Genomic DNA, 12238 nt, shown 5'->3' with positions numbered 1-12238 from the left:
CGCGAAGAAAATTTGTTTAAAAAATTTTAGACGAAAAATATTGAAAATAAATTTTACTTCCTTTTTTTTCTTTTTTACGAAAAATAGTTTTAAAATTTTTACTTTTTGAAATTTCTTCAACAATTTTACACAAACGATACTTTAAAAATTTTTTAGACAAAAAAAAGCTTTTTGAATAAATTTTTTTCTAATTTTCTCTTGTTTGAAAAATAAGTTTTGGGAGAAAAGAAATTTAGTTCAAAAAATTGGTTGCTAAGATAATTACAAGTGTGACAAAGGAATTGGTTTAATGTATAAGAACTGTTTATAGAAAAAAAGCTTAAAGAAAAATTGTTTGAAAAGTTTTTTTTTCTTTTTTTTAATTACACAAGAAATAGGTTGAAAAATTTTACATGAAAGAAATCGTTTAAAAATTTATACAAATAATTTAGTTTGAAAACTGTTTGCTCAACAAATTACAAGTCTAACCAAAGAATCATATTAGAAAATCGGAACGGCTTAGACCACAAAAGTTTTGGCAACACTGTACTCTAAACACTTAACTAAGCTCTTACTTGCCGCCACTTGTGTCGAGCTGAAAGCCACTCACCTTTGTTAATGAGAAATTTCTCAAACCGTTAACAATTTTAGGTCACTGTTGATATTAATACATTGTTTTATTTAGTTAGTGTGGTTAACCAATAATATTTCTAAACTCAATCATTGTTACAATCAATCAATCAAACTTTCCACAACTGTTACTGTAACAACTACGTATTTTTTCAGCAAACAAAATAGACTATTAAGTTGTGTGAATCTTACATTATATCTACAGATTTGTACCTCTACATCTTGTAACCACATAAAATCGCGGAAGAACTCTATTTTCTACATGTTAAGACATAATATTAGCTAGTTCTACCGATAGAATGTGATAAATGTGTGTGTAAAGAAAACATTTTACTGACTATTAGGTACTCAGCCATAAGTGATAGAGAGGGAGTGATGGGCATGTGATGAAAGAAAAGAATGAGAAGTGATGCCACGTGATAGGTATAAAGCATATGTATACCCATACGAAAATGAAAAATCTGTACAGGCACTAGAAACGCATGTCTAGTGCATGTGTTACATTTTTCCAGGTCCTGTTTTATGCATGTTGCATGTTACGTACCTGTTTCATGAAAGAAAACATGCGTTTCTTGATCTGTAAGTGCACGTATTGAGATCTATTTTAAGGTAAACGGACATATGCTGTACAGTGAGCTCGGTAACATCGATGTACAGTGCATGTACAGACAATGGTTTTCCTTTCAACATGTTAAAAAAAAAAAAAAAGTAATAAGCACTGTACAAGCGCTCTAAAATGCGTTGAACAGTGAATGTTTAATAGTTTAAATACAAGCATTTTACATGTTGCATGTACAGTGAATGTTCCCGTGAAAAATACATGTAATTCGACAGAAAAGTACACTTGTATTGACGTCTGTTCTGCACTGACCATACATTGTCTGTACATAGCCCTTCCTAACAGCAATGTACAGGCAATGTGCAGCTGCATGTCTAATACCTGACAGGGAATAATTGAACACGTGTTATACAAACTACTTCTAGATTCCAGAAACATTCCCTTTACAGAGGCTGTTTTTAATATTAACATGTTAGGAATGAACAGGCACTGCACATGGGTTGAAAATATGCGTTGTACAGTATAGGTTTGATAGCCTGTACCCAGACATGGTACACGTTGGATATCAGTGAATAATTCTGTGAAGAAAACATGCAATTCGACAGAAAAGTACACCTGTATTGACGTCTGTTGAACATTGGCCAAACACTGCCTGTACATAGCTCTTCCTAACAGCAATGTACAGGCGATGAACAGCTGCATGTTTAACACCTGACAAGGAATAGTTGAACAAATGTTGTAGGAATAACTTCCAGGCTCTAGAAACATTCCCTTTACAGAGACTGTTGTTAACGTTAACATGTTTGAAATGAACAGGCACTCCAAATGCGTTCAAAACATGCATTGCATATTATGTGTTTCATAGCCTGTACACAGACATGTTACATATTGCATGTACAATGAATGTATATTTGGAGAATACATGCGATTCGACACAAAAGTACATCTGGATTGATGTCTGTTTTGCATTGACTATACATTGGCTATACAAAGCTACTGCTAACAACAATGTACAGGTGATGTACAGCTACACGGTTAACACCCAACAAAGAATAGTTAAACATATGTTGTACAAGCAATTTCCAGACTACCGAAAGATACCTTGCAGAGAAGTAGATTTTAATGTTAACATTCAACTTCGCTTCGTCAGACCAACAATTGATGAAATACCGCGCCTCTTCCCTCCCCCATGCCGATGGGGCTAAACTTGGATTTGAATGGCTTCTTCATTAGTACTAATCATCTCAGCCATCCCAACAATTATGTATTCGATACTTATTTTGGTCAATTTGAATATTTTATTACCCCTCCCTTAATGTCGATGGGGACTAAACTTGGATTGAACGACTTCGTAATTGTCATTGTTCATCTCAACGACCCTGAAAACTATAGATTCAACACAAATGTTCACCATTTTGGGTTATTTTACATATAACGATTATTAATTCCCCATATAGAATATAGAAAATACCCCCTCCCCTCCCTACAAGAGCGAATTTTCGAAAACACTAGGGCACATATCTATTTATTAATTACGAGCTAATATACCCAATTTCAGCTTAAGTTGAATAGCTCGTGAGATACTAATCCTTCGTTAAGAAAGAAAAAAAAAATCATTGCTACCCCTTAGGGTACGTATTATAATCAAAGTGAATATTATAAATCCACTGTATAACCCAGATTGGGCCTAACTGTATACCAAAAATTATTTCATTCGGCCTTATCGTTTGGCCGTGATGAGATGACAAATATCGTAACTTTTAATTTTACTAGCCTTCGGCTAGCTGGAGGCTTCGTACACAGACAATGGCGTAGACAGGATTTCATTTCGAGGAGAGCCGGGGGTCTTCTCCCGGAAACATTTTGACTGAAAACGCGATTGTAGGCTTTAACAACTTTTAAAATTTTCGGGGTGTTCAGATCCCTGGATCCTTCCTAGCTACGCCACTTCCACCAGACGCCCGTAATGGCTCGGCCTACGGCCTCGCACCTCATAAACCTGTAAATATACCGAATTTCAGTTCAAATACCAAGTGTCATGTCTCTTACCTTCCAGAATTTCGTGCTATATTGAATTTCAGTTTAAGTAACAGGGGGCAAACCCACCGCTTTAGATTGTAACTCGGCCTCGCACCTCATGAACCTGCAACCATACCGAATTTAAGTTGAAATACCAAGCTTCATGACTCTGTTTCCAGATCCCAAGGTATAAACATCTTATATTAATAATTGTATTCCTCCACACATTTTTCTTCCCGCCCTTTTCTTTCCTTCTAGGTTACATATAGATATAAAAACAGAAATACAGATCTAGTTTAAATAAGAGGTTCAAATACCAAATTTTATGTTTCTAACCTTCAGAGATTCCGAAATATCGACGTCTTATTACAATACTTGCAATCCCCACACCTTTTTTCTCACCTCTTTTCTTCCCCTTTTTACTAAAATATTTTTTAAAAACGCTAAAACATGTGTCAAATTATTTCAAATGAGAAATCCAAATACCAAATTTCAAGTCTAACCGTAAGGGATTCAGAGATACGGCCAGCTTTAAAAATATTCTTCCCATCCTATTCTCCCTCTTCTCCGCTGAATTTCCAAAAATCCTTCCTTACTGGTACCCTACATCACATATTTTATGTACTGTCCAAATTTCAAGTTTCTGGCTTAAGTGGTTTCACCCATGCGGAAAATATCCTCACACGATGTCAGCAAAAATGTGAACGGAATTACGTAATTTTCTTTAGTTAATTCTAACGGCATATAAAAGAAAATGATAAAACATAAAATCATGGAAGTAAATGAACATGCAATGCTCACGTATCCTGTACAGGTATTGTACACGTTGCCTGTTCAGTGCATGTAAAAAGTTAATCAACATGCAGTTGACCTGTACAACATGCAGTAACCTGTACAAGCATTATACACATTGCCTGTTCAGTGCATGTAAAAAAAATTAAAAAATAATAATAATCATGCAATGTACATGTACCTGTACAGGCAAAGTACAAACACTTCACAGTTATTGTGTTGGGTGCTCTAAATGGGTGTTGAGTGTTCTAAATGGGTGCTGCATATCTGAAAAGCACATGTATTTCGCCTTATACATGCAATGTACATGTACTGTTTCTTTCTCTGGACATGTGCAAGTATACGAATTTGTGTTTGTGTTTGTGATCCTGAAAACAGCATGTTCCTCACCTGTAAATAAACTGTTTCTTTCTCTGAACATATATTGTACATTGCATGTACAGGTTTTTTGTATGTGCTTGACGCCTGTAAATGCATGTTCTCTGCGTCTATACAGGCACATTAACTGGATAAGTCCAGGCACTGTACAGGTGAAAAGTCGTGTTCTATTTTCAGGCACATGTTTGACATTAACTGTACAGATGCCTGTTTTTTTTCGTATGGGTATACGAAAGTTCAGTTCAGTTAGTTGCTATCAAGCTAGTGTCTGAAGAGGATGACTAGTGTTTTACAGAGGACCAAAACTCAAATATACATGTAGCATGATTTTAAGTATTTTTTCACATTTGTAAGAGTACAGTATTTATCTTCACAACTGGTACTTAATAGCAAGGGAGAGAGGGAGCTACCCCTCTATAGGACCAAAAACAACCACCATAGAGTAGAAATAACGTCAAAAGCCAAATCATCAATTTTTTGCAATTTTTTACCCAGCCAAGGGAACGAGCTAGACCCTCCACAGGTACATAATTTAGGACTCCGAGACCCTCCCAAATTTAAGAAGTGATCATTTAACGTGGTAGAAATCATTAACCCGGAGGTCACATGACCCCATAACATACCACGTGTCCGCGGTCAATAACTGGAGGTAACGTCATACCACGTGACCGGGGTCAATGATCTAAATTATGTGGCGTACTTCCCGTCATTATCTGGCAATCAGAGCACACTAGCTTGCAGTAACGCCAGTACTACTTTCGTTATGTGACTAATAGAAACGTTGCAAGATTGGAATTGCGCAATGTCTCTAATCTTGATAAAACAGCATAACGTAAACCATTCACATACTATGTAATCAGTACCTCTACATATCGTCGCGTCAAATTAAAGAAGTGTTGGTTCCATTCCTGAATAACAACTCACACTCTGGTTATGACTGGCACTATGCAACCGTTTTGATGCGAGCCAACAAGATGCAGTGTCTGCTGAAGACCATGATGAACGAACTACCGATAATCCACATTCTACATATCGTGAAGGCCAAGAAAGCATAGGTATGCATATTCTGAGAAAAAAATTACGCATGGCTGGGGATAAGTTGCTGACATAGGCGTCCTGATTTGTCTGAAGGAAGAGTATTATCTCCACTAATAGAAGCTTCCCAAATATAGCGGTCACTAGTGAAGTTGTCCTCAATATTTAGCAGCTGAAATCCCATATTGTACCGAATAGCACCACGTATCAGCACATCATTCGGCAGCTACGACGCTCGACAACGCACGCTGACACATTGGACTCACCTAGATAACGTCTAGTGCGTATGTGGCCATCACTGCAGGACAGGTTGAAATGAGAATCGTTCGAAAACATGACCGTCTGCCATTCAGCACGTCAGCGATGTTATTCACGTGTTCGTTGCGTCTGAGGCATTTGTAGTTCTGGGAAATGGAATTTGAGGTACAGGCATGTCCAGAGTACTAGATACTATCAAGCCGTTGACAGGGAAATGCACGTGTTACCGTGCTCCAGCGTAGAGCTAACTTTCTGAACAACACTGTACAATCTGACATTGTCATGTGGACAATATGTTTGTTATTCCTGTGGTACGGGATACACATTGTACAGTCCACTGCATGAGTATCGCTGCGTATAGTTTCACGCAAGTCCAAATTTTATGATACAAGGCGGCGGCTTGCCGTAGGCCCCATTCGAACGCAGTCACCTGTTTACATTGCGCTCTTTGGCAACTACGAAGCATAATGACATTTATCTTTACCTGTTTACGTTCCCTTGCTTTATATGTATGTATATACACAACTATTTCGTACTGAGGCTCAGGGAGACGGTGATAATGAGATGGATGATAATGGTGAAATGACTAACGCGGGAGAAACGGAAAACCGCAAGAAAACCCACAATTCCACGCAAACTATGCTTGTCCACAACAAAGTTCGCTTTGTGAGGGCTGGGTTCAAACCAGGGACCCTACGCGCCAGAGTGAGCGTTCTACCACTCAGCCACCTCCACTCTGTTCCCTATCTGAGCGTTGCGTCCTTTGAATGCCACTCCTTTCCATACTAAACCATCCTTTGCACCGCACCGAACCGAGGGAACTAATTAGCCCACGAATACACCATATTGCTGAAACTGTAATCGTTCGGAGGTCATATTCTTCAGTACAAATCCTGTGAGTCTGATGAATTCCCATCATTCTTTATTGGTTCTTCTTATTATTATTATTTGTTTGTTTGTTTGTTGAAGCTTAACGTCTTTGTTAAGCACCAAGGTTATATGAGACGTGCATCTAGAGTTTAGAATGGAACATGAACCACCGTATTGCGTTTAATATTTTCCCATCCGGAATTGAACCCGTGACAACGCACACATTCATTATTAATGTTGTGATTTTCATAAACGGAAGTGCACATATGGAAAATAATTCAAAAGCGTTCCTTTAAATAAATACTGATTAGGATTTATGCCGGACCCCTCTTCCTTTGTGTTTATTTTCTCCTAAATGTTTAAAAAAGCCTGGTATAATGGTTGTGCTTCTTAATATTTGCTCTTATGTTTCTTTTCGTAATTCCTATATACTTATCTTCACATTCAATCATCATCTGATATATTCCTAATAAGTAAGTATTTCTTGTTAAGTACTTATCGCAGCATGACTTTTCTACATTTATTAGTAGATTTAATACAAGATTTAAATTAAACTTTTTGAAAATATGGAGGTAAAACTCTTTGAAACTAGAGAAGACTGTTTTTTTTTTTTTTTTTTTTTCATGCAATGTGTTTTTCATTAGTCACTGCCATTGTCTATTTACTCCATGTTTATATCTTTATCGTTTCATTAGGTGTTTTGATTTTCTCATAGTATAGAGAATGAAAGGAAATAAGGTAATTAATTTTCATCGTAGGGTTATTTGTTAATACGAAGTAGCCTACCTGTACTCTGTTGGACTCACAAGGACACGAAGACCGATCTTTCGCTTGTAGGGCGGATGCTGTATCAGTAACTACAGCGACAAAACCGTCTTGTGTTTTGCACGCTTATTTGTTGAGCATCAAGTTGACTAACCATCTACCGGCAATCTGCAGAAGGAATCCAACAACGATGGATATTTCATTTGAGGAAGTTTCAGCGTGCTGTATCTACAATTATTTAAATTAAACTAAATTTGCATTAACTACCTACACGTACAGAACAATTATGGAAGAGTGTTATAAAAACCTGTCCGGCAGACTGGTGGCGACATGAAGCTTGATTTCTCGCTTGTTGAGCAAATGCTTTATGAACTGAACTGCCATTGGCATAATCACTTGTTTTTGGTACTTTATTCCTCAAAGTCAGGCGGGGCTTCAGGGTCAAAGGAAAAGAAATTTGTCTGTAAGGCAGAGCAACTAAAGCACAACAGAATGTCACTAGATCTACGCCAGAAACACTTGTTATTAAAAATTACATTTTATTAAATAATGTTAGTATACGAGGGTCACTACGAAAGTTTTGAGATATGCACTGTTGTGGCACAGTAGTTGAATTCCAACTATTGGGTTCGGTAGTGATATCCAATCGAAGAAGCGAAGCAAGTTTCAACTCGCCTGGCTTATTGGCGTAGCTGTATCGCCTTCACTTGTTTGTTGATGTGAGCAGTATTTGGCTGTCTAGAATGGAGCTCGAAAGGGAAGATTTTCGGGCAATGATCCTTTACGATTTTAAAAGTAGTTTGAACGAGACACAAAGCCTTGACTGTTTTCTGGGGGCATTTGGGGACCTTGCTCCTTCCCGTGCTACAATTTTTCGGTGGTTTGGTGAATTCAGAAGAGGCCGGACATCGCTTGAAGATAAAGAGAGAGCTGGACGTCCGGCAACAGCTGTGTCAGATGAAAACATTGCCGCTGTGGAACAAATTATTCGAGAAAATCCTCGAACAACTTTCAAGGACATTGAATCTACAGTGAACATTGGATCGCCAGCAGTAACAAAAATTCTTCATGATCATCTTCGGCTCAGAAAGGTTTCATCTCGTTGGGTACCTCACACTTTGACTGAACAGCAGAAGCGCATGCGTGTGGAATGGTGTGAACAAATGCTTGCAAGATTTGATGGAGGCAATTCTCGACGCGACTCTGACATTGTTACTGGTGACGAGATCTGGATCTATCAATTTGACCATGTAAATAAACGCCAGTCTACAGTTTGGATCTTTCCAGACGAAAATCCACCCACGAAACTGAAGCGACCGCGAAGTGTGGGGAAGAAGATGGTCGCAACTTTCTTCTCCAAATCTGGCCATGTTGCAACTGTTTCACTTGAAGAACAAAGGATTGTTACTGCTCAGTGGTACACCACTGTTTGCCTAACAAAAGTGTTCCAGAAGCTTCGGAAACGGCGTCCAAGAACTGGATTGCGTGGGATCCTGCTTCATCATGACAACGCGTCCGCACACACGGCCAACATCACAATTCAGTTTTTAGAATCTACGGAGATCAAACTTATGACTCATCCGCCGTATAGCCCTGACCTGGCTCCGTGTGATTTTTTTCTGTTCCCCTGGATCAAAGATCGCATCCGTAGGAAGAGATTTTGCAGCAATGAAGAAGCTGTAGTGGCTTACGAGAATGAACTTTCAAAACTTGAAGAAAAAGACTGGCAACACTACTTCCAAAAGTGTTTTTCGAGGATGCAAAAGTGTGTACAGTGTAATGGTGAATATTTTGAGTAAATGTGAGTGTTAAATTGATTTTAAGTATGTAAGTTATTTCACATCTCAAAACTTTCGTAGTGACCCTCGTACACTGTGTTAAAAGAAATGAGTAACTTGCAATAGTTGAATAAGAGCGTCACTACTTATCAGCAGTGGTGCTATTCAGCCGGTTCGTTAGAACCGAATGTCAAAATATTTCGAGTTTGCAGAACCGTTTGTTGAACCGAGTCATAAACTAAGTAACACTCACTCACTCACTAACTCACTCTCTCTTTCTCACACACACACAGAGCAGATGGAAGGGAGAGCTTGTTGGATAAAATTTTTCCCAGTCAAAAATAAATGACCTGTTTAAAGAATCTTGCTTTGCTCTGTACATATCAGAAGATTACTGGCGGCGTGGAGGAACGGTAAATGTTAATTTATCTTTGCTGTTAGAAATTCTTATAGCTATAGGGTTAAACATATTGGGCCTTATGCAGAGTCATTGTGACACGTCATTAGTGCCACACTAAAGAGTTCGACTAACACAGTTTCCTGCAGTAGTCAGGTCTTTAGTAGGCGTGTCGCATACGTCAAAACGTGCCGTTTCCGAAGCTTCTGGAACACTAATCATACGTCAAAACGATTCTGCATAAGGCAAATTATCTCTCAGAGCAAAGTTAAGTGGTTATTCCTAATATATCAAGAATGAGAACTGGGGTTATATGAGTGATGTTGTGAGGGTTATTTATATTTGAAATACATACCTATCAGTATCGTAATTTACCGATCTATTGCTGAATGAAGATCTCTCCAATACTTTTTGACAACCATCTATCTTGGACAATTAGCTTTTAATATATTCGCAGTGCTACATAATTTAGTGACACCACCTTGTATTAGAATGCCGTATATGTCGCTTGTGTTATCCAGAAAAAAAAAAAAAAAAGGTTTTGTCTACCATGTATGATTTGTTTCCTACGAAAATCATATTTATCTACCTATCCATCTACTATCTCTCTCATATTATATATATATATATATATATATATATATATATATATATATATATATATATATAACCGGTTGTTAGAAAATTAGAATAGCACCCTACTTATCAGTTTATATCTTTTTCTCTAATACAACTGACATTCACTAAAGATTTCCCCTGACCTATTTATATTGAATGTAGAATACTGACATTCTATATGTGTGTTGATACATATTTCTATAGGTTTTGAAGAAACTTTCACCTTTTAACTGATAATGCTTTCTGTGTTACAAACATTAAACTGAACGAAAACATAAAGATGGACCCCATTGAATCTCGAGCGGTGTTCAAGTTCCTGTGCTTGACAGGACACACACCAAACGAAACATTTGAGAATATGAAAGAGACTTATGAATGATATGATGTCGTGAAGCAAGGGTCATCAATCAAAGTGTGATCGGGTTTCTGTAGAAACGGACCTCAGTCCACCATTGACGGTGACATCGCCATCTTGAAAGTCACCGTCAATGGTGGACCGGGGGCCCGTCAAGTGAAAGTAGCCATCTTGAAGGGTAGCCGAATAACCATTTACTACTAGCTGAAGATGTCAAGATAAGTGTGGGATATGTAGGGAGAATAATCCGTGAACATTTGTACATGGGCAAGGTGTCTGCCCAATAGGTCCTCCGGCTACTGACAGCTTCTAACAGCAAGAACGAGTCACTTATTCTTAGGAACTAGTTCCTTATAAACTAGGAGAACTTTTCGGACAGATTAATAACTCAGGATAAAACGTGAGTTTATCATTATGATTTAGAGACTACTACTCAGTCAAAGCAATGGAAACATATCTACTCACCAACTCCTACAAAGTCCCGTGTCCAACCCTCAGCGGGCAAGGTTATGCTGATATTTTTTTGGCATCTGCATGGAGTAGCGATAATGGATCTCCTGGACAAGAGTACCACAATTACAGGGATATACTATCCTTTACTGCTACACAAATAACGGGATTCCATCAAAATCAAGAGATGTGAAATGTTGACTGAAGGTGTCCGTATCCTTCAGAATAACGGTCCACTTCACAACTAGCATGTTATCCAGACACACACACACCACCTGCTGTAGGTATAAAATATCCTATCTCCCGCTCTCTTCTGACTTTGCATCATTTTACTTTTATCTTCCTAACCATGAACTCATTTCTGAAGGGAAAGCATTTCAAAGACGATAAAATGTTACTTTCTTAGGTGAAGTCATAGCTTCTCGAATAATTTGCGGACCTCTACAAACAAGATCTCCACAAGTGCATAAAGTCATGGGAAAGGTGTGTGGCTGCTGGAGGTTTCTATGTAGAAAAACACTAATGTATGTAACAAATTTCGTGTATCTCAGTTAACGTTAAGAAGTCCATGGGAAATCTTTAATGAACAACCTATACCTTCATTATTTTCACTTAGAAGTATGCGTTCACAAACACATTTATTACTTCAGCCCAAGGGAAAAGCCGATGTTACCTATTTTTAGGACGCTGAATCTAAATCCAAATCCGATTAATACTACCGATTAATAACTCGAGTAAATTACATTTGGAAGTAAAAAAAATCAGTGTTTCTGCTTCTTCTTATTTTTATTTTGAAGTTATTTTAGCACTTTTTAAAATTTTTTTTTGTAACTAGACACTGAAGAATAACAAATGGTGTATGTTCTAAACATTCAGTGACGCAAAGCAGAAGCTATTATAGCACTTATAATAGATTAGAATTATTAATAATTTGCAAAAATCTTGCATTAGAATAGATATTAAGCATATCTATCAAATAATGATATAATAAATTGATTACCTTACTTTGACATGTTTACACTGAAAAAATATAAATGTATTCATAAGAATTTATTCAAAAGATTTCCGAAATGGAAAGTAAGCAATATGTACTTCTAGATTAAGTATTTACGAAGAAGAGACACAGCTCTCTCAAGGGAGAGTTCTTTAATATTTCCATGTTGCCCACCAACCTATGGATTAAGTGAACAAGACGATGATTAAGTATGTCATTATTTGATAAGTTAGTTGAGTATATAAGCTTTTATTGTTAACGTTTTGTAGAATCTGTCTCTAGAAAATTGTTATTTATTCATTTTTCCGCCTTAAAAATTTGGGCTCATCGCTTCAGAATTTAAAAACAACATTTTACAGAT

The 12238-nt window shown here is 37.4% G+C and overlaps 1 protein-coding gene across 7 annotated transcripts in view; it reads right to left on the bottom strand.

The window, feature by feature from the left end:
• LOC145670290 (bridge-like lipid transfer protein family member 3B) overlaps positions 1-12238 on the bottom strand; it is a 549193-nt gene that overhangs the window by 94687 nt on the left and 442268 nt on the right. For 2 of the 7 annotated variants that reach the window (XM_081738745.1, XM_081738746.1), the window contains one exon: positions 7593-7718. The exons of the other annotated variants lie outside the window; for them this stretch is intronic. In XM_081738745.1, coding sequence (XP_081594871.1) covers positions 7593-7718 — 126 coding nt within the window. The remainder of the gene's footprint in view (positions 1-7592; positions 7719-12238) is intronic. 7 annotated transcript variants of the gene reach the window in all.

This window comes from Thermobia domestica, chromosome 14, assembly GCF_964235325.1.
Source record: "Thermobia domestica chromosome 14, izTheDome1.hap1.1, whole genome shotgun sequence".
Lineage (NCBI taxonomy): Eukaryota > Metazoa > Arthropoda > Insecta > Zygentoma > Lepismatidae > Thermobia > Thermobia domestica.
The sequence above is the reverse complement of the archived record's forward strand: the minus strand, read 5'-3'. Positions and strand labels throughout refer to the sequence as shown.